The sequence below is a fragment of the Tenrec ecaudatus genome, chromosome 18, assembly GCF_050624435.1.
Source record: "Tenrec ecaudatus isolate mTenEca1 chromosome 18, mTenEca1.hap1, whole genome shotgun sequence".
NCBI classification, from domain to species: domain Eukaryota; kingdom Metazoa; phylum Chordata; class Mammalia; order Afrosoricida; family Tenrecidae; genus Tenrec; species Tenrec ecaudatus.
In genome coordinates this window covers 44,103,391-44,127,691 of record NC_134547.1, presented here as the reverse complement: position 1 = coordinate 44,127,691, position 24,301 = coordinate 44,103,391, and the positions used below count along the sequence as shown (strand labels likewise).

At 36.8% G+C, this 24,301-nt stretch overlaps 1 protein-coding gene across 11 annotated transcripts in view; it reads right to left on the bottom strand.

The window, feature by feature from the left end:
- Positions 1-24,301, bottom strand: part of CHD9 (chromodomain helicase DNA binding protein 9) — a 261,384-nt gene that overhangs the window by 16,618 nt on the left and 220,465 nt on the right. For 5 of the 11 annotated variants that reach the window (XM_075536429.1, XM_075536430.1, XM_075536431.1 and 2 more), the window contains 7 exons: positions 22,889-23,794; positions 21,751-21,914; positions 17,876-18,148; positions 16,949-17,117; positions 6,317-6,456; positions 5,797-6,018; positions 1,164-1,292 (listed from right to left, as the gene is read on the bottom strand). In XM_075536429.1, coding sequence (XP_075392544.1) covers positions 1,164-1,292; positions 5,797-6,018; positions 6,317-6,456; positions 16,949-17,117; positions 17,876-18,148; positions 21,751-21,914; positions 22,889-23,794 — 2,003 coding nt within the window. The remainder of the gene's footprint in view (positions 1-1,163; positions 1,293-5,796; positions 6,019-6,316; positions 6,457-16,948; positions 17,118-17,875; positions 18,149-21,750; positions 21,915-22,888; positions 23,795-24,301) is intronic. The other 6 variants (XM_075536433.1, XM_075536438.1, XM_075536432.1 and 3 more) reach the window with 5 other exon arrangements.

Genomic DNA, 24,301 nt, shown 5'->3' with positions numbered 1-24,301 from the left:
ATGCTCAACAAAATAAGTAGAGAAGGAAACAGTCTCAACATAACTAAAGCCATAAATGTGAAACACAAATTAGCATGTTGCTGGATAGAGAGACTATTGAAAAAATGTCACTATTAATAAAATTACTTTATAAATTCAATGCAAATCCGATCCAAATCCTACGACATCATTTCAAAGAAATGGAAAAATTAAGTAGCAATTTTATATGAAAGAGAAGGAAATCTAGGCTAAACAAATGACTATTAAAAACATAAAAGTAAAGTAGGAGGCTGTGGCTGTTACATAAGCTACTGTTAACTTGATGAAGGGGTGGAGTCTAGTCTGTCAATCTGGTCACAGCTTGATGACCTTATTTGGAGGCATGACAGAAATAATAGCTCACTGGAGTCCAGACATACTCTCTGCTTGTGAAACTTTTTCTGTTGATAAACCATAGGGAGGTATGCTGATCGAGCCAGAGCTCTGGAGCTGGAGGAGCCACATGAAGCCCCACACCAGCACTTTTTGAGAAATCTCTTTTTTATACCACTTATCAATTAATAAAGGAAGATAAGTGCTTCTGTGCAAATTCAAAGGTATTCTTTTCTTTAAGAGGGTCACAATTATTTAGAAGGAAAACAGGACTTTACTGTCATCTCATAGAAAACTAATCATGACGTTTGATGGCTGAGATGTGAATGGTATGTCCTTAGGTAAGTGCTTCTTAATTTTGGCACTAGCAACATTATGGACTATGTTTTAGGGGCTACTTTATTCATTTTAGTGTGCTTTCTAGCATCACTGGGTCCTACACACTGGATAAAAATAGCAAATCCCAAAATTATAACCCCCCAAATATCTTCAGATATTGCTACATTTCTCTAGAAGTCCAACATGCTCATTGTTTAGAGCTACTGCTTTGAATGTAGCGCCTTTGTGACATGCACAACCATAATTAAAATGGCTCAGGCATAGGTATGTTAAGTGACATACTTATTTCATGTAACAGTTTCACAAAAATGTGTGATTTAAGTTCAGACTACCTGAAATTATAGTCCAAGTCTTTCCCCACAAATCTACTTGGCTTAACTCATTACAATATCAGCTAGAAAAAACTACATTGTTAGTTTGTAGAGATTTACAAAATTGAATCAATATAAAATTAGCAGCAAATATTTAAATACCTTTCTAGCATTTCTTCTGTTTATCAGTTGAACACGCTCTTCTCCAGTGAGACTGTTAATATCCAATTTATTGGGGTTTCTGCAACGATGCCTTTTTTGTTTTGGCCTCCCTTCATGAAGCTGCATTCTCTGAAATATACAAATAGTTTAAAAATTTTTATCTAAAAAACCCTATATAAGCAAAACTTTTATCTAGGTAAAACTAATGAAAATATAAACTAACTAAAGTAAGCTAATCCTACATAATATTAAAGCATCTACCATTAAGTTACACATAAAAATACATTAAAATATATTACATAAATCTATTCTTCAAGTTGTACATTTAAAAACATATTCAATGTTATATGACTACTGTGATGGTTCTATATGAAAGTAATGTGCTTTGACTGTCCCCTGAAATGAGAACTTTGTTAGTAATCTCTTTAAATACCTCAAAGACCACAATATTGCTGGTGGGTGATACTTGGTATTTCTGAAGAGTAATATTTAAAGGGGCAGTTTCTTCTAAATTGTATATTAATCTGTTTCTTAAGCTTAGCTGATTTTCCCTGTTCTCTAGTACAATTTATAAGTTGCTAGTTGTGTTAAGAGACTTTAATTTATCATCTCATGTAAGCTTCACAATAATACTAAAAGGGTATATTCTAATTAACAAAGGCAAAACCAATGCTCAGAAAGGTTATCTTGCATAAGGTCAGACAGGTAGTAAGTGGCAGAGCCAGATTAAGAATTTATATGACAAAATAAACATTCTTTCTCTCACATTATAATGCATACTTCTACAACTGTCAATAGAGCAAGACTTCACGTTTATAGTTATTTCAAACCAATCAAAGCATTCCAGGCGACTAATGTTAAAATTGTTAAACATGGCATACTAATACCAACACAGCTATGATCTAAGTCAGTTTTTTTCTATCTAGTTACTATTATTCTCCTCATTCCCATTCACCCCCATACTAGCATGTAAGACTACATTGTAGTCAGTTGCTTTTAAGCTTATTCTGAATCATGGTGATCCTATAGGTGCAGAAAACCATACAGTTTTAATGTGCGATTTTTTTGAAAGCAGTTCATCAGGCTGTTGAGTGGACTTTGGCTCATAGACTAGACACTGTTTTATGAATATGCCTATCCCTAGTCATACTGGTCTACAATGTCTAGAATACACTTCATCTCTTGTGTCAATGTGATCAATGCCAACTTCTTTCAACTCCCAGTCAAATGCCAGATCTATTTTCTATCCTTTCCTACTGTAAATTTACTTATTTTATCTCTTCCCATGGCACTTAAAACATACCTGTTATTGTATTACTATACAATCTTATAATTATTTAGCTATAGAGAAGCCACAATAGATCATGAATGAAAAGTACACTTGATAATTTTTTACAAGAAATGTTGCTTTTAAATACACATTTTATAAAATTAAATGAAGTAACATATTTCAAACTGAAGAAGATGTTTAATAGCTCTCCTTTTAAATAATAATCATTGGGGATGATAGCACATCTTATGTTAATGAAAATAATAAGGGCCCTAAAATAGATAAATTCCTAAAATTTTCTATTCTCTCTTGCTTTCACTAAAACTGCAGCCAAGAGATGATTTGAGCACAGTACCTATTCCTTGGCAAACAATACACATTTAATGGGCTTAGGAAGAAGAGAAGGAAGCAAAGACATGAACTGGTTCATGGAATTCCTAGTATGACACTTGGAAGGTCAGAAGGTACTAATGTAAATTTCTAAAACAAAGGATTCCATCATGCTTTGGAAGACACATCTTATAAGCTATAGTTTATAATTCGAATACTAAAATCTAAATAATAACATTTTATTGGAAAGCCTTATTTGCAAAGAAAATGAATGTGTATAAAAGTTAACAAAAAATAAAGACTCCTGCAGTGAGACAATCAGAGTCATTCAGACATGAATGAGGGCATGCACTTTATCACATTCACTGTTATCTTCCCAATATTTTAAAATTGTAACTAACACACAGTATTCACTCAATAAAACATTGAATAAGTGAATTTTATTTTGCACACATGTTAAACTACAGTTAAATAACAGAAATTACACAATGAAACTAGTGATCCTCATTACTTAAATGTATTTCAATTGCTTAATCTAAAAATTAAAACACTGTTATCTTCATAGAACTCTTGTGTTAAATTACATAACAAACTGCTAAGTATAATGTCAAATACATAGTTAAGCCTAAATAAATATTCACTAAGGTCAACCACAGTGACACAATCAATCAAAAACATGCTCAGCATATCTTAAACTGAAAGAACTGAAAAAAATTCAAGCCTATAGTTCAAATATTAGAAGATTCAATGGGCAAAATATTGAATGATTCAGGAAGCATCAAAAGATGATGGGAGAATACACAGAGTTACTGTACCTAAAAGAACTAGTTGACATTCATCATTTCAAAAGATTCCATATGATCAAGTACCAACAATACGGGAGAAGTCCAAGCTGTACTTAAAGGCATAAGCCAAAACCAAGATTCCAGAAAATGATGGATTATCAGCTAAAATGGTTCAACAAGCTGATGAAGCACTCAATTGTTTATATCAGGAAATTTGGAAGACAGCTATGTGACCAACTGACACGAAGAGATCCACAAAGATACCCATTCCAAAGAAAGGTGACCTGAGAGAATTCATTAATTATACAACAATATCACTGATGTCACATGCAAGTAACATTTTGCTGAAGATCATCCAACAAAGGTTGTAGCAGCCCAAAATTCAAGCTGGATTCAGAAGAGGATGCAGTCTAAGGAACAGCATTGCTGATTTCAGATGGATCTTGGCTGCAAGTAGAGAATACCAGAAAGATGTTTTCTTGTGTTTTACTGACCATGCCAAGGCATTCAAATGTGTGGATCATAACAAACCATGAGAAGAAACCTTGAGAAGAATGGGAATTCCAGAACACTTAATTTTGCTCAAGTGGAAACTGTACATGGATCAAGAGGCAGTTTTGCAAACTGAACAATCAGGAAAAATGTGCTTCAGGGTTGTATTCTCTCTTACCATACTTACTCAATCTGTACGCTGAGCAAATCATCAGAGAAGTTGGCTTATATGAAGAAGAATATAGCATCAGGATTGAATAAAGGCGTAACAACCTGCCCTATATAGAAGACACAACTTTGCTTGCTAAAGTGAGGAGGACTTGGAAATACCTGCTGAGGAAGATCGAGGATTGCACACTTCAGTATGGAAAGCAACTCAATATTGAAAAAAAAAAATCCAAATCCTAAACAGCTAGATGAGTAGGAAACATCATGATAAATGAAGAAACAATTGAAGTTGGCAAGGATTTTGTCTTGCTTGGATCCGAAATCAATGTTCATGGAAGCAGCAGGAAAGATCTACGCAACATACTGCATTGGGTAAATGTGATGCACAAGACCTCTTTAAAGTGTTGAAAATCAAGGATATTACTTTGAGGACTAAGGTGCACCGGAATCAAGACATGGTATTTTTAATCACTTTGAATATGGAAAACTGAAGAAGAATCAATACATTTGAATTATGGAGATTATGGTGGTAGTAAAGATTACTGAAAGTACCATGAACAGCCAAAATAACAAATAAATCTGTCTTGGAAAAAGTATAGCCAAAATGTCCTTTAGAAACAAGTATGATAAGACTTTGTTTCATGTACTTTGGCCATGTCGTCAGGAGACGAGACCAGGTCCTGGAAAAGAACATCGCGCTTGGTAAAGGAGAGGGGCAGCAATGAAATGGCAAAGAGGAAGACCTTTGACAAGACTGATTGAGAAATTGGCTGCAACGATGGACTCACACATAAGAACAATTGTGAGGATGGTGCAGGACTGAGCAGTGTTTCATTCTGTTGTACACAGGGTTATTGTGAGTTGCAATAACTCAATGGCACCGAACAATGACAATATGATCATTATTAAAAAAAAAAAGCCACGAGGAAAAGGATAGATGTTTTATTCCTTTGTAACATTCAGTGAAACTAACATAAAGTACAAATTTAAAAAGAATCCAGAAAAGTAAATAATAGTAACAAAATTGTGTTGAGTCGATTTTGACTCAAAGCAACCTACAGCAAAGTAGAACTCCCCCAGAGGGTTTCCAAGGCTCTAATCTGTATGCCAGCAGAGAGCCACATTTTTAGCCTGTGGAGCTGCAGAATTCAAACTGTGTAACTTTTGGTTAGCACTTGAGTGCTTAACCTTTGGATTACGAGAACCTGACATGTTGTCCAGTCGATTCCAACTCATAGCTACCCCACAGGACAGATAGAATTGGCCTGGGTTTCTGAGACTGTAATTCTTTATGGGAGTAAAAAGTCTCTCAGAATGGCTGGTGGTTTAGAATGCTGAATTTGCAGTTAGAACTTAACACAGTTCTATATATTATCAGGGGTGACTTATTATTAAAAAATTGTTGCATGGAAAATTGGAAAGTGATGCTGTATTGCTTCATGAGGAAGATGGTTGTTATATTTTCCTGTAATTATTCTAAACATAGGCAGAAGAAATATTTAGCATAAGTATATGAGAATTTATGATTCATCATTACAGGTTTGACAAATCACACAAAATACATCAATATTTTAAAGACATCACCTACAGGAATAAAAGCTCCTAAATCTTCCACATAACCTGGGTGCTCCTTAAGCCATTTCTCCAAATCCTTTCTCTTCGGTGCATCATCACCTGCAAGTCTTGTTCCATCTTTAAGGTTAATAACTGGAACTGGACTTTCCATGTCAGGTATTCCTTGAGTTTGAGTGTAAGAAAGAGCTGGGTTTATCCCTGTAGAAATTGGTGAGGCTGTTATGCCTATAGAAACCTGTAGAAAAAATAGCATAGGAAAACTTTATTTATGTGCTTTATCATTCTGATTGTAATCACAATGAAGCAATTATTTTTGAAGAGGGGAAAAAAGAGAGTTTTTGTTAAATTTTTAAAATAAAAAATTTCCCTAAATGTGGGCCAGTGCTAGAGCCTACTGATGTACTATTTAAACTACGTAGTATACTTCTGATTTTCTTCTTCTTTTTAAAATCCACAAAACAGTAGTCTGTATATTTACTTGGAATGATTTTTCAACTCAAGAATGTGTAGTTTTAAACAACTGCTTTACTTACATGATTAGGTGGTTTGTTCCTATTAAAAAAGAGGATGTCGACACCTTCTACATTCTTCCTCCGTCCCCGTCTTTTTTTGACTATTGGTTGGTTGTCTAGTATGGCTCCATTGGCACCAACGGCTGATTGAATGGAAGTACCTAAAGTAAAGATGCAAAATATTGATAAAAATCTAGTCATTAAAAAATAATTCTTTTTCTAATTAAATGGAAATGCTAGTTCTTATTTTACATATCACAAATCAAGTAAATGTGAGAATAAACACAGACACCCATTAAAAAACATGACTAACTTAAAAGGAGGGGAAAAGAAAGTAAAAAAAAGACATGGGTAGTGGGGGAACAGGGCATTAACCTACCCAAGAGGAGGCTATTGCTTATATCTCCATAGGAGAGGGAGAGAGGGACCAGACTTCAATCCGGTGTGCCAAGACGTGAATGCAAGATACCAGCATGATGCAGCGAACCAACAGAGAGGTTTGAGGGCCTGGCCCCAATCCCAACTACGTGGACTCCCCATCCCCTAGAAGAATGTACTTCAGAGGACAGCACTAAAGCTGTAGCTCAGGGAGAAGGGTGCTTCTGATCAGGAGCAAGTGAAGAGGGAAGGAACAAGAATGGAACACATCCGAACCCACCAAGCCCCAAGAATGAAATCCCGCCTCGGAGCAGCCATTGCACAGAGGACCATAGGGACGGCCCCATCACAAGACATGATGTCCTTCACTGACCCATAACACTACAGGGGAAAACCCTGGAGACACATTGTGGGAATTGTGCAAGATCTGACTCCACCACACCGGGGCAAAACACTAAGGGCATGCAACAGAATAGCAAGGGGAACAAAGCAATGAAGACCCTGGGGAATACCAAAAATAGACATTGGGGCCAGGGCATGGTACCCCATCAGACCTCGACTGGAAAACACTCCTAAAGGTCAACAAACAGATATGGAAATATTTATAGGCTTTTCTTTTGTTGTAGTTTTGTTTGTTTTCTTTTTTGCTTTGTCTTGTTTTTGTGCTTATTATTGTCTCTGCATGTCTATCTACATAAGAAAAGTGGATTAACAATCTGGAGGAGAAAACAATGGAACCAATGGCTGGGGGGCGGGGAGGGAGCATGGGAGAGGGGGAGGCCGGGGAAGGAAGGGGGATGTCAAGCAACCCAGGAACAAGGGAACAACAAGTGATCTACAAGCGATGCTGAAGAGGGTGCAGGATGTGTGGTGGAGCTTGATCAAGGGCAATGCAGCCAAGAGGAATTATGGAAACCAGAAACAAGCCCGAACATGACAGTGGAAGAAGGAGAAAGTACAAAGAAATAAAGGAAAGAACTGGAGGCAAAAGGACATTTATAGCGGTCTAAATACAGGCATGCATATATGTTAATATATTTATATATAATGTTAGGGAAATATGTACATACATTTATATGTTAAATATTAAGGTAGCAGATGGACATTGGGCCTCTACTAAAGTACTCCCTCAATGCAGGAACACTTTGTTCTAATAACCTGGCATTCTGTGCTGCTCACCCTACCAACACAATTGCTGAAGACAAACAGGTGCATAAGCAAATGTGGTGAAGAGAGCCGATGGTGCCCAGCTATCAAAAGATATAGCGGCTGGGATCTTAAAGGTTTGAAAATCAATAAGCGGCAATTTAGCTGAGGAGCAACAAAGCCCATATGGAAGGAGCATACCAGCCTGTATGATCATGAGGTGTTGATGGGATCAGGTATCAGGCATCAAAGACCCAGAACAAAAAAACATGGATGTGATGAGGGGAGCACGAGTGGAGATTTCTATCTGTAGACAATTGGACATTCTCTCACAGAAAGGTCACAATAAAGACACGAGCCACTCAGGGTGCAGTATAGCACTGATGAAACATACAACTTTCCTCTAGTTCTTTAATGTATGCTTCCTCCCCCCACTATCATGAAGTCAATTCTACCTTATGAATTCCGCTAGACCAGAGCATGTAAACTAGTACAGATAAGAGCTGGAAACACAAGGAATCCAAGACAGATAAACCCCTCAGGTCTAATAATGAGAGTAGCCATACCAGGAGGGTAGGGGCAAGGTGAGGAGAGAAAGAGGAAACTGATCACAATGATCTACCTATAACCCCTTCCCAGGGGGATGGACAATAGAAAGGTCGGGAAAGGGAGACAGTGGTTGGTATAAGACATGCAAAAAAAGATAAATTATCAAGGGTTCATGAGGGAGGCTGGGGAGGGGGAAAATGAGTGGATATCAAGGGCTCAAGCAGAAAGAAAATGTTTTGAAAATGATGGCAACATATGGACAAATGTGCTTGACATAATGGATATAAATATAGATTGTGATAAGAGCTGTATGAGCCCCCAATAAAGTGATAAAAAATATGGTAAGCTGTTATATAGGTCCCTTTCAATGATATGTTTTTACACTATATTGCCTTAAAATTTTAATGTATGTCTAGTTTTTTAATTAACTTACAGGTATACACAGTATTTTGCCTTTCTTTTACTTTTTATTTAATGCTGCTCCAGTGCTAAGTAAAAAAAGAGAAGGACTTAAAAAACATTTATAAAATAAATTAATGACAGAAGTATTGCATAAATATCAGCAGGTACACTTAAAAGTATACCTAAATTTGGCCATTTTTGTTATTTAAATTATATGCTACTAAATTGTGATTTTCATAAATATTGATTCCTTTTAAGCTATAATTCAAAATGGAATATTTAGACTGCTCTGTAAAGTATGTGTTTTTATCTTAGATGTAGCGATAACAATGTCAGACATAGCGTCCTTCGACCAGAGGTATCGGGATGATGCAAACAGTAAGCACTCAACTACTAACAGAAGAATTGGTGGTTTAAATCAGCCCAGAAAAGTCGTGAAAGGCAGACCTGCAATGTATACACTGGGATGCCAGGAGTCAGAATCAAATCCACAGTAACTAACAAAACATTGTACTTAATGGTAAAAGAAAAGCTTTTCCTCTAAGAGCAGGAAGGGGACAAGGATGCCTGCTTTTACCACTTATATTCAACACTGTTCTAACCAAAGTTCTAGGCAACCACATTGAATGCTTATTAGGTGCTACACCAAAATGATAAAGTCCGTATTGGAAATATTAAGTGATTGGCCAAATGTAACATTTAACACTAGGTTGCTTGTCTCTACTCTCCTTTCTCAAGTACTCCATTTACGGAATGGGATCTTTAGTTTTGTCCTCTATTTTAATCTCTACAAGGAACCCTAACAAAATGGTTACACAGTAGACTGCGAAATACGTCAGCAGTTCAAAACCACCATTTGCTGCTCTGCTGGAGAAAGACAAAGCTTTCTACTCCAATAAAGTGTTATAGTTTTTGTCTTTTAAATAATTGCCAAGAAGGTACAGCCTGTAAACTCTTATTTCAAGGCAGATAACTAGGAGCAAATTTGTTGGGTTAGAGAAATATATTGAGCAACAAGTGTTGAAAAAGATAATTTTTTAACAAATCAAAGCTCGAGACATGTAGAATTGCCTTTAAAAATCCTCCAGGACAGTGGTTCTCAACCTGTGGGTCACAACCCCTTTGGGGGGGTTGAATGACCCTTTCACAGGGATTTCCTGATTCTTAACAGCAGCAAAATTACAGTTATGAAGTAGCAACAAAAATAATGGGGGGGGGTCACCATAACATGAATTGTATTAAAGGGTCACGGCATTAGGAAGGTTGAGAACCACTGTTCTAGGACTTTAGATTTAAATTCACAGCTAACCAACTCCAGAACTCTGTAACTATCTCCAGCTTGAATCGTGAACACACACACATATGCACGTTCCAGTGTCACATGGAATTAACTAAGAAGATGGATGATAATAAAGGTGAGGTCAAAGACGAGGCTGCATCTGTTTCGATGCAGTCCACAACTCTCACAAACCATGAAATGAGCAAACTTATTACTCAGTCAAAATAAATGGATGCTATTTTATTATTGTGCAGATTTTAAAAACTTACAAATACAGTGCCATTATCATGTTTTTATAGCATTTATTAAAAACATTCTCCATGGCAGACAGTTTGCATGATTAACTAATGCGATTTTCACTGCAATGCCATTTTAAAGATAAGGGAACTGAGGGTCCACAAAGGGTAAATAATTTACCTACAGTCATAACAGTGTGGCAGATTGTATTTTCCTAAGGAGGCCACAACAATATCTCCAAGCACATGTGTTCTTTTTTCTTTAGTTCTGGTCTGGAATAGTTTTAGACTTACTGGAAAATTGTGAAGATACTGTAGGATCCCTATCTGTCCCACACTCAGTTTTCAATCTTATTACCTTCTTTCACACCAATTATTCACCATGCGAAATATATAAGGACTAGTCCATCTTGAAACCTACATGTTTTCTGATCCTACGTGTTTATTCCCAATTATCACCATGATATACTTGTCACAGTTAATGAACCAATACAGGCACATTTTTTAAATTAAAGTACATGCTTTATTTGAATTTTCTTAAATTTTTACTTAGGGTCCCTTTTCTGTCCCAGTATTCTACTCAGTATAATGTATTACACTTAGTTGGCATGTCTCCTTTTGGCTGTGACAATTTCTAAGACTTCCTTTGTTTCTACTGGCCTAGGAAGCTAAAAAGCTGTGGAATGCCCCCTGACCATGGACCAGGGATGAGAACATCCTTGCTATCATACAGAATGCATCAGAAGGTAGATTGTTGCAGATGCAATGAGCTTAAAATGTAGCACCCTGTCATTTGATCTCCCTGTTGATCCAGTTAAATTGACTCTACTTTTTAATTTTTTTCTGCTTTCTTTTCAATTGAAGTTTTTTGTATGTTTTACTTTGGTGGTGGTGTTAGGGGTTTTGTTCTTAACTAGTGTTTTTCTGTATGTGACATCCAGGGCAGGTAAGTCTATACAGACAGTAACTGGATTATTGGTTTCTTAGGGTAGTGGTAGGGAAGGCTGTTGGGGAAAGAGAAGCTAATAATGATGATTATAAGAAGGAAGAAAATTAAAAAAAAAAAGTTACAGTTTTAGAGACTCACAAGGCAGTTCTACCCAGTCTGATAGGGTCACTATAAATTGTAATAGACTGAATGGCAGCGAGTTTGGCTTTAAGTTATAATATTGACTTTTTATTCTCTTTTAAAAAGTAAGCTGTATTTCACATATTTTTTGTTCTAATTGAAAGATTATTTTACTTATGATTTACAATCCATTCATCAATTGAATCAAGCATACCTGTACATATGTTCTATCATTCTTTTCTATATATTTACTTTCTACTAATCCCTGGTATCAACTCCTCTTCACGCTCTGCCTTACCAGCCCCCCCCACCCTGTCTTGACACATTTTATATTTTTATGTAGTGTTTACAGGTAAAATTCAGGAGGTGTACCAAGAGAGAAATAAAACATACTTAAGTTCAGATAAAGAAATGTAAATACTAAAATCTACTCAGAATCCAATTTTATATATTATCTGTAAATAACTAATTTTAACATATGTCCAGCATTTAATTATGTGCCAAGCCCCAACTAGAGATTTTATGTATTTTAATTTTACCCATCCAACACTATGACCTCTGTGTTGTACTACCTTCATTTCAAAAACAAAGGGATTAAGGCTCAAAAATTGCTAACAGTTTTACCAAAAGTCAATGAATAAAACAGATCTAGCTTTTGTATTTGTAATTAGGATTAATGATATATAATGGCTCTTTAATAACTCTATATAATATTAATTCTCTTCATTTAATTTCTTGGTTATAGTTACCAAATTAATGTTGATGTTACTAAAGATAAACAACTATTATTTACCAGAGGATTAATTTGAGAAGATTTTATAATCTTTAATAGCAATAGTCATACAATGCAAATATCCTTGAAGTATCAATTTTATAATGGAATGATCAGGGTAAATACATGTACTTAAATTATTAAATCCCTCATGTTGGACAAAGAGCCTACAGTTTACCTTCCCCTTCCATTCCTATTTTCTGGTGAAAAAGATTTCCTTAATAACAAAACTATCGTAAAGGATAGTTTGGTTGCTTGTAACTTATTTATAAAAGGGTGGTCCATTTTTTAAAATTAAAAGATTATTTTATTGGGGGCTCTTACAGCTCTAATAACAATCCATACATCAATTTTAACAAGCACATTTGTACATATGTTGCCATAATTATTTTCTAAACATGTACTTTCTATTGAGCCCTGGATATTAGCTCCTTTTCTCCCCTCCCTCCCTTCTGCCCACACTTGTGACCCCTTAAAATTTATACATAATATTATTTTCCTATCTTACACTGACCACTGTCTCCCTTCCCCCATGTTTTCTGCTGTTCGTCCCCCCAGCAGGGTGTGTGTGTGTGTGTGTGTGTGTGTGTGTGTGGTGTGGTGAGGCTGGTTCATTTTTTAACTGCAATGCATACATATAAGAAAATCTAGCAACTTGAAAACTACATAGATGATTAATGAGTGCACAAGAAACAACTTAATACTGCAGAGGTTAAACTAAATTATAAATAAAAAGTAGTAAAAGTAGCAATTGGGAACAGAAATCAATTCAAATTATACGGCAGCAAGTCTTACTAGAAAATTGAAATAAAATACTGAAACAATGAGATCAAATACTGCAACATTAAAGCTATGCATCTGTTTTAATTGAAAACTCGCATTTTGGGGTAAAGTATGTTGTAGTCACACACTGACCCATAGTTTTGAAGACAATTTTCTAGACATGAAATTGTAAGAGGGACACAAATGAAAGTATAATTATACTAAGTTAAGAGACAAAGAAACAATTTATGCACTCTTAAATGCCTACATAGCACATAACACCAAATAGATGTTTAATATTTTTTAAAAACTCAAATTGCCACAGGGAATCCAGGGCGGATGATCCCTTCAGGACCAGTGGGGTAAGTGGTGATACTGGGAGGGTGGAAGGAGGGTGGGTTGGAAAGGGTAACCGATTACAAGGGTCTATATGTGACCTCCTCCCTGGGGGACGGACAACAGAAAAGTGGGTGAAAGGAGACGTCAGACAGGTCAAGATATGACAAAATAATAATTTATAAATTATCAAGGGTTCATAAGGGAGGGAGAAGCGGGGAGGGAGGGGAAAAATGAGGACCTGATGCCAGGGGCTTAAGTGGAGAGCAAATGTTTTGAGAATGATGAGGGCAATGAATGTACAAATGTGCTTTATACAATTGATGTATGTATAGATTGTGATAAGAGTTATATGAGCCTCTAATAAAATGATTTAAAAAACCCCTCAAATTGCCAGAGTTAAAAGAAATAGTTGCCACATGGATTAGCTTCAGGTGAATTCTCTCTGACCACAGCCAGGGATGTGACTAGCAGTGCCATGGGACAGAGAGCACTGTGATGCTCGTTATGGCAGTTGTAGCTAGGTTAAAATGCAACACTTTACTGGATCTTCCTTTTGGCCTGTTTTTTTTTTTTTTTTTTTAACATTTTTTGCTTTCTTTTCAACTGAGGTTTTCCTGTTTTATCATTTGCTGTTGTTTGTTTCTTGTTTTTAGTTGGTATAATTTTCTGTATATGACACCCATGATAGGTAAATCCATAATGGCAGTAACTGGATTAATAATGACCCAGGAGCAGCCTTGGGGGCACAGTGATTATGAGTTAGGCTGTGATCTACAAGGTTTGTAGTTTGAAACCACCAGCCACTTGAATGGAGAGATGGGGCTTTCTATTCCTGGTAAAGAGTTATAATCTAGAAGATGAAAGGGGCAGTTTTACCTTGTCCTTTAAGGTTGCTATAAGTCTACACCAATTCAATGGCAGTGAGTTTGGATGTTGGAAGAACATGGCAGGAGAGGTTAGGGCATAGGAGCTAATAAGAATGAGAATAAGAAAATGTTCTGAAACTAAGTGTGGTAATAATTGGATAACTCTTCTTAAAATGACTGAACTATTAAGTTGCATGATATGTGAATTATATGTAATTTATTAAAAAGAATAGTTACAAAGAAAGAGATGATAACTGTTTTCAGGATGAGAAGATGCATTATGTAGACGAAGAAACAGATTGTTTCTGGGTTGCCTCTGAAGATAAAAATTTAGTCAATGAGAAGTACAGCAGGCAAATTTTGCTTCCATATGAAGTCCTTTTCTGATCATCATAGCTGCCTGACAATAACAGGGCCTCATAATCTAGTGGGATCCTTGTATTTTTTAAAACACTCTATTATGAATTAGGTGGGGTTTACACATCTCATAGAATATTTGCCTGTTTGCAATGGACAAATGTTACTCAGCACAATGTCCTCTGAATCCATATCATGAAGTGTTTCAGTTTCATCATCCTTCAGCGATGTAAAACATTTCATTGTATGTATATACTCAACTTCACTTATCTATTGTTTCCACTGACAGGCATTTTAAGTTGTTTCTATCTTCTTGCTATTGTGAATGGTGCTATGAAGCACATGGGTGTGCATGTATCTACCTACTTGTGCTTTGTTCACTGTGTCTTAAAGCACGTATCAGTACGATTTCTGGCTCATCCAACATTCTATTTCCAGTTGCTTATGGAAGCATCATACTACATTCCACAGTGGTGGTACAGTTTCACAGCTCTATGAGCAGTGTGTGGATATCAGTTCTAATCTTACTGCACCCCCTCCAGCGTTTCTTTTCTTTTTAAAAAAACAAACAACTCCCAAACCCTGTACTATCATTTATTATTTATGCTGGTGTGAGGTGGTGAGATCCTTGTCCTTTAAAACATGCTAGAATCCTTCAGGGATTACTAATAAATAATTCCTCTATCCTGAAGATGCCTGACAACATTTCTAAAGTTTTTCAAAGATTTAGCATTTTAATTTCTTTCACAAAAGATGACATAATTCGTAATTTAGGTATTTGTTTTTAAATTCCCAATTTTTGTTCACATGTAAATGTTAAATTTGAACTTTTAAATGTATAAAGCAACTTTACAAATGACTTTTTCACCTATATGTTCAAACTCCTCAAACAAAATTGCCTTTATGCTGCTATTAAAAGTTCCAATATATATTAAGATTTAGAAGGCCTGGCAGGGTGTGATCAAGGGTAATGTAACCAAGAGGAATTACTGAAACCCAAATGAAGGCTAAGCATGATAGTGGGACAAGAGCGAAGTAAAGGGAAATAGAGGAAAGAGCTAGGAGGAAAAGGGCATTTATAGAGGTGTAAATGAAGGCATGTACACATGTAAACATATATGAGGATGGGGAAATAGATCTATATGCATATATTTATAGATTTAGTATTAAGGTAGCAGATGGATATTGGGCCTCCACTCAAGTACTCCTTCAATGCAAGAATACTTTGTTCTATTAAATTGGCATTCCATGATGCTCACCTTCCCAACACAATCGCTGAAGATAAAGTGGGTGCATAACCAATGTGGTGAAGAAAGCTGATGATGCCCAGCTAGCAAAAGATATAGCATCTTGGGTCTTAAAGGCTTGAAGGTAAGTAAGCAACCATCTAGTTTGACAAGCAACAAAATCCACAAGGAAGAAGCACACCAGCCTGTGTGATTACGAGGTGCTGAAGGGATCAGTTATCAGGCACCAAAAACAAAAACCTTATCAGTGTGTGCTCACTTCCCTAATACAATCACTGAAGACAAATAGGTGGATAAGCAAATGTGGTGAAGAAAGCTGATGGTACCTGGTTATCAAAAGATATAGTGTCTGGGGTCTTAAAGGCTTGAAGGTAAACAAGCAGCCATCTAGCTCGGAATCAACAAAGCCCACATGGAAGAAGCACACCAGCCTGTGTGATCACAAGGTCTCAAAGGGATCAGGTATCAGGCATCAAAGAACAAAAAAAAATCATATCATTGTGAATGAGGGGGAGTGCGGAATGGGCACCCAAAGCCCATCTGTAGGCAACTGGACATCCCCTTACTGAAGGGTAGTGGGAGGAGACGAGCCAGTCAGAGTGCAGTATAGCAACGATAAAACATACAACTTTCCTCTAGTTCCTAAATGTTTCCCTCCCCATCCCCCTGAATATCATGATCCCAATTCTACCTTACAAATCTGGCTAGACCAGAGGATGTACACTGGCACAGATAGGAACTGGAAACACAGGGAATCCATGAGAAATGATCCCCTCAGGACCAGTGGTGAGAGTGGTGATACCAGGAGGGTGGGGTAGAAACGGGGAACCGATTACAGGGATCTACATCTAACCTTCTCCATGGGGGATGGACAACAGAAAGAGGGTGAAGCAAGACGTCAGAAAGTGTAAGATATGACAAAATAATAATTTATAAATTATCAAGGGCTCATTAGGGAGGGGGGAGTAGGGAGTGGGGAGGGAGGGGGAAAATGAGGAGCTAATGCCAGGGGCTTAAGTGGAGAGCAAATGTTTTGAGAATGAGGGTAACGAATATGCAAATGTGCTTTACACAATTGATGCATGTATACATTGTTATAAGAGTTGTATGAGCCCCCAATAAAATGATTTTTTTTAAAAAGCTTAACAAATTATGCTGATTCCTTTAAGGCCCCACAGTGAAGGACAATTGGAGTGTATCAAAGAGGACTTGAAAGTAACAGGGAATGATACACACGGAGACAATTTTCACCTGAAACTGGTGGGCATTTTTGAAAATTGACGAGGTTGGTCTCGGATGCACTCTGAAGCTCCCGAAGACGAGTGAGGTACTGCTGCTGCCCCAGAGCACCATCTTCACTATCAAGTGGTCTCTTTTGTGCAAGTCCTTGCTTCTGAAATGTCAACTTCAAACCACCTTCCTGTTAAAAAAATGCCATTATTAAGAAAGAAAGTGTTAAATCATACTACAGGACACTCAGGGATTTTCTGCCCCCCCAACCCTACTTTTAAAGAGTGAAGTAAAACCCTGAAACACTGATCATGACTTTGCTCATAAAATAATTGAAGGAAATATTTAAATAATTTTAAATCCCTAGAATATTAAATTTCCTGTTTTAAATGAGGGAAAAAATCCACACACTATACTTTCCTGCACAAAATTAAGTTTTTCATGTGACTAGTAGATTGTAACACTGTCACCTTTCGACATACATTCTTCCCCGACATACATTTCTATGTGCTTTAGTCACACTGTACTTTAGAGCACATAACTCATTGTAGACACTGAGTATTTTATCTTCAGAGAAGCATATTAAAAAGTGAAAATGTTACTGGTAACAGTGCATGCCACATATTTAAATAGATGAAGGCACTGCCATACTAGCTAAATATTATATGAAAGAATCAATATGGTTAGAAATTGTCAGACTGTTTAAGAAAGCATCTTAACCAGCAGAAGTACTACTTTAAGAAGTACAGGGAGAAAAATATACTTAATGATGACACTTCTAGTAGAAGACTCAAGGTTAATAACTTGGATATCAAAAAGAAACCAATCCAAACACCGAAAAACAAGTATGTGAAGGAAGTAAGAGTCAGAGCAGGCAGCCATTTGCAGGAAAAGCATGCTGCACACCGCAATCGCAATCAGGTCCTAGGGCAATAAAAATAAACATACGTCTTTGATTTTCACTGTAAACTCCTTTTCTCGTACATGCTTCTTCACCTTTGACATCTGTGGTGACTGTTCATGCTCTTCTTTAACACCTGCACCTGAGGGAGTGGGGACACTGGGCTCGCTAGATTCTGTAGCTGCTCCAGGGCTGTCCAGAAGTTTTGTGGTATAGAAAGAGGCCACAGTATTAGCATCATAACTTCTTCTAGCTGAAGGCCACTTCCCTTTCAGAACCGTTTGGCAAATACTATCCAGCCGATTGATCATCACACGATCCTGGAAAAGCATGTGATATCAGAGTATCACTTTAAAATTTAGGCCAGAACTTTGGGAACTCATGATTTTTGACAGATTAAATTGGTACCAAAAACACAAATTCACTGTCACTGAGTCAATTCCGAATGGTCGCAAGCCTATCTAGGGTAATGAAACCACAAACCTTTATAAGAGCAGCTGGCCTCATCTCTTTTCTGACTTTGCAATTAGAAGCCACACACGTAACTCACAATGCCAAAAGGATCCTTGAAACTAGCACAGCATAGGGATATGTGGAAGTATACATATTCTCATACACACTAAAATTTGTGAAAAGAATTACACAAGTACAAATTACCTTTGATAAGGTTTAAAATATCATGAAAGAGTAGTTTATTTTTTATGATTTAAAAAGTAATATAGCTTCCTTGTAAAAATTTTAAACAACTGAGGCATCTCGTGTAAGAGTAGACATCTTATATTCTAGAATTTTCCAACTTTGCTTCCAGAGGTAAACATTTATACAGAAAAGCTTTTAAAAGACAGCATATCAAACTGTTACACCTATTCATAAATATATCTACTCTAAAACATACTAAAATCCACACTTTTTTTTTGTAAAAAGTGAAATTGTACTATACCTACATCTTTGGGAAGAGACCATGGAGAAGCTCAATATCAGCAATTAAAACCAGGCCATGGATTGACCTTGGAACAGATCATCTATTGCTCATATGTATGTTCAGGGAAAAGTTGAGGAAAATTAAAACAAGTCCATGAGAGCCAAGATTCAACCTTGAATCTATACTACCTGAATTCTGTAAGTAGTTCAAGAAAAGTTTTGACACACTGAATATTAATGACAGAAGAAGACATGATGAGCTGTGAGAGGGCATCAAGAACATCACTCATAAGAAAACAAAAGTTCATTAAAACGACAGGAAATAATGAAAAGATCAAAGTGGATGTCAGAAGAGACTCTGAAACTTGCTCTCAATCAAGAGTAGCTAAAGCAAATGGAAGAATTAATAAAGTCAAAGAGCTGACCAGAAAAATTTTAAGGGCAGCTTGAGAAGATAAAGTCAAATATTATAATGAAATTTGCAAAGACCTAGAATTAGAAAACCAAAAGACATACATACTCAGTATATCTTAAACTGAATGAACTCAAAAAATTGAAGCCTCAAATTGCAATATGAAAAAAAATCTAGGGGAAAATATTGAATGCTACAGGAAGGACCAAAAGCAGATGGGAATAACACACAGTCATTGTAACACAGAAACTGGTTGATGTACAACCACTTCAGGAGGTCTCATATGAGCAAGAACCAATGGTGCTGAAGGGGGATGTTCAAGCTGTATTGAAAGCATAATCCCAAAACAAGGCTCCAGAAATTGATGGAATACCAATGGGAATGTTTCAACAAGCTGATGAAGCACTGGAAGCATACACTGTCTATGCCAGCTACCTGGCCAACAAAGTGGAAGAGATTTCTGTTTGTACCCATTCCAAAAAAAGGTTACCAAACAAAATGCTCATTGATATCATATGCAAGTAATGTTTTGCTGAAGATCATCCAACAACTGTTACAGCAGTCCACTGACAGGGAGCTACCAGAAGTTCAGGCCAGATTCAGAAGATGATGTGTTACAAGGCATATCTCTGTCAGATAGCTCTTGGTTGACAGCAAAGAATACAGAAAGATGTGTACTTTTACTTTATTGACTATGCAAAGGCATTCGACTTTGTGGATTCTAACAAATTGAATAACCGTGGGAAGAAAAGGAATTCCAGAACACTTCGTTGTACTTATGCTGAATTTGTACAAGGACCAAGAGCAGCTGTGAGAACACAAGGGAATACTGCATGGTTTAAAGTAAGTGAAGGTGTGCATCAGGGTTGTAGGGTTTTATCTTCTCACCATACTTATTCAATCTGTATCATGAGCAAAGAATCATAGAAGCTGGCTGATATGAAGAAGAAAGTGGCATCAGAATTGGAGGAAGGTTTATTAATAACATGCTACATGAAGATGCCACAACCTCACAAACTGAAAGTGAGAAGGACTTGAAGCACTTGCTGATAAAGATCAAGGATTGTAGCCTTCAGTATGGATTATAACTCAATGTGAAGAAGATCAAAATCCACAAAACTAGACCAATGGGTAATATGATAAACGAAGGAAAGCTGAAGTTGTCGATGATTTTGTATTGCTTGTAGATGCAATCAATGCTCACGGAAGCAGTAGTCAAGAGATCAAAAGATGAGTCGCATTTGGTACATCTGCTGTACAAGACCTTTTTAGAGCATTGAAAAGCAAGGATGTCACTCAGGATGAAAGTGCACCTGACACAAGCCACGGTACTTTCAATGCTTTACATGGATATGAAAGTTGGACATGGATAAAGAAGAGTAGAAAAGAAAAGATGCATTTGAAATATGGTGATGGAGAAGAATATTTAAAGTATCATGGACTGCTAAAAGGAAAAACTGGTCTGTCTTGGAAGAAGTACAGTCAGAGTACTTCTTAGAAGCAAGCATGGCAAGACTTCATCTGATTTACTTTGGATACGCTGTCAGAAGAGACTAGTCTCCGGAGAAGGATATCATGTTTGGTAAAATAGAGGGACAGTGAAAAAAAGGAAGGGTCTCAAGGAGATGGATCGACATGATGGCTACAATGCTTAAGTGTAGGAGCGATTGTGGGAGGACGGTACAGGACTGCATGCAGGGTTTCATTCTGTTGTGCACAAGGTTGCTATGGGTTGGAACCAACTAGATGGCTGCTAACAAGAACTACAGGCTTCTAAACATTTCTTTGGACATTTGAAAAATTTATTAGTTCAGAGGTATAAATTCTGAACCCTAAAACACATTTATTCTAAATTTTCAAATAAAATATTTACAAATAAACACAATTTTACGTGTTTTATTTTTTATATTTCAACTAGTACTAAGATTGATAATACTTGGTATATAAGTAAAATAAAATGGTAAGAATACTGACAGTTTTCTGAAGCAGCACTATGTAAACAAAGAACCCACGTCAGCCCATTAACCTTCTAGAAGGACTGCATTAATCCAATCTTAACTCTAAAATTATTGAATGACCCTTTTTTCCCTAGGTCACAACTGGTTACATTTCTTCAAGTGCACTCGGTTGAAAATACCTTTTCATAAAGAAGCAATTAATTATTAATTTGTATGTGAATGTTAACATGTTATCTTTTTAAACCATTTTAATAATGTTGAGACACAAACACATTGCAAAGACCTAATGCACTCAATAAGGAGCTCTGGTGGCATTGTGTGTTATATATTGGGTTGTAAACTACAAGGCCAGATGTTCAAACCACCACCTGTTCCACAGGAGAACAATGAGGTTTTTGTTCTCATAAAGATTTATAGTATAGGAAACCCACAGAGACAGTTATATTGTCTTATAGGGTCATTATGATTCAGAATTGTCAAGATAGAAGTGAGAATACATAATAATACTAAATGTCATTCTAAATTTCAAATATTCTATTTTCCCCACATATTAGAAATACCAAGCATTAACGCATTAATATAGAAAAATATTCAGAAAATGGGCCATCCCAACAAGAAATTACTCATTTACCTTTGGCCAATATGATGCTGCCAGCATGTATCCACCTTGTAAAAGGTAGGCAGACTCTGGTGTCCCATTGTTCATCTGGAAACTATCTTGAGTCTCATCCTGGGTAGTGCTCAGTGAGGCAACACTTTCTTCATCATAGGCTTTCATGTGAGGGGTACCTTCTGCTAAAAACAATCATCATTATACAAGATTGCATCAAATCGTTTTGTTTTTTCAAATCTCATAATTATTCAGATGTTTAAAAACAAATAATAGAAAAATACCTAGAATATAGTAAAGTACTTTTTCTTTATACAATTAGGATAAAAGCAAAACAAGTAGTGTTAAGAAGGCAAAGTTTGACAAAATCATTCTTCTGTCTGGAAATTTGACCTTCAGTAAACTTCCTATGTTTGTTTCTCTGGGAACAGATAAGGATAGTACATGACAATTATGTCACAGGCAACACTACTTATAAAAATGACTCCTGGTTGGGTGACAGTATATGAACTGGGAGGACTATAATGCCTGATGAGGAAACCACAGTTCTCTTCATAAGTATTATAATTGGGCATATCTCTTTAGTAATCCAGGAATTATTAACAACTCCTGAAGTGGTTACAGTAGGTTCTGGCTCTTTTGGGTTTGAGACACTGTAAATCAGAGAGGCTCCCATACGTCTGAATGTGGCCTCACCTTCCTTGCACCTGGACTGTTGGATGGCTACAGACACCTGCAGAGAGGATCATCTCTATGACTTTGTTTTCATGCTGCAGGACCTGTCCTCTAACCGGAGTAGATGGGTGTTGATTATGGGCTCAGATACTCTCGGGAATCTGAATGTGCTTTTTCAAGCTAAGACATGGCTGGTGGGTGTTATCTTTTGTTAACTAATTGTTCATCTATTGCTGGGGAAAATATAATTACTAAACTAGCGGCAACCTGGGATATTACTGTGTAAAACCTCTAGTTCCTATGACTGGATACACCAATTTTGCAATGTTTGGAATCCTACTGAATGGGAAACTAGTTTCTTTTTCAATAATATCTCTAAAAATATGTGTACATATAAATTTTAAGATAACAAATTTAAATATGATCATCTAATTTTCATTTTCACGTGAAGTGTCTTAAAAAGGGTAAAATCAATTTCATATACCTCGCTTTTGGACTTCCTCTTCTTCACTGTCACTCTCTTCTGACGAAGATGAAGAAGATGATGAGGAGGAGGAAGAAGAGGAGGAAGAAGACGATGCTGAAGAACAAGATGAGGATGAAGAACTAGAGCCTGATCGAGAGTGGGAACAAGAGGAGGAGGAAGAAGAGGAGGAGGAAGATGACCGGGAAGAACAAGATGACCTCTCAGAATCGGAGTCAGAATCAGAACTAGATTCTGACCCTCTTTTGTGGACTCGCTGTTTCTTAGAAGATGGGTTTGGAGTTAGGGGTTCTGTTCTGGCTGCAACCATGCGTCTGTCTGTTTCTCCTTTTCCACCAGATTTCTGGTCTCCAGTAGCCTGCGGTAAAACACCATTCTTTGGACTGACAGGCTCAGACTTTATTAGTGTCCTGGTTTCCTCAGAAGACATAGATTCTTCTTCAGAAGACTGAGGCTCCTCTTTAAGGTTTTCACTTTTAACTTTCATATCCTCTAGAATTATACCTTTAGCATCTAGGAGTCTAGGTAGAGAGGTAAGAGAAGAAGCAGAAAGTGCAACTTGATATTGCTGTAAAAGTGGGGTAGAAGTCCTGGAATGAGCCATCTTACTTTGACTGTAGTTCCTCTGAGCTGCCATAAATGAGAGTTCAGGATCACGAAGAATGTGATAATCTGTTCGGCTCACCCCATGTTTAGCAGCTCCAATAAGCAAATCCCTATCATGAGAGCCACATTCCCACCAGATGGGTAAGTCTGGATTTGGATGACAAAGCTTTAAGCGTTCAAATAATTGTGGGTGTCGGAGAGCCTGTTCTCGTACTTTCCTTAGAAGTTCAATGCGATATAAAGTCCTAGAAGCACGTTCTTCTGTGATTGGCTGGATAAAAATGTTTGGATCCACCAATTCTACATTGTAACAAGAACAAAAATAATAAATTAAAAATACTTCATCAAATCATACCAAATAACACATGAAACCTAAAGTAACATAAACATAATATTTACAGGCATAGTTCCAAAGTATGGCAGCTTGGTGGTGAGATGCTGGGTGTAATTCCCAGAGAAGCAGCTTAGCAAGATCACTCCTGCACCACACGGTGCACACTGCCTCTCTAACAGCCCACTGCAACACAAATGCTGGAGGCACTTTTCACCTTTTCCATAAAAGCAAAAGTCCTTTTATATGTCTTTAGGTTAGCAAAAACAGGGATTAATGAGGGTCTTTTGTAAAAATCAAGTGGCACAGAGTGACTTTTCAGAAAACAGCATATACCTGTACTTTTAAACGTACTACTGATCTAAATCATGGCAAAGTTTGTAGGTTTTCTCTAATATTTCAAAATGAAGAATAATAAATATTTGAAATCAGGTCGTTATAGAATATCATTTGTATTTATAGATTATAATGATATT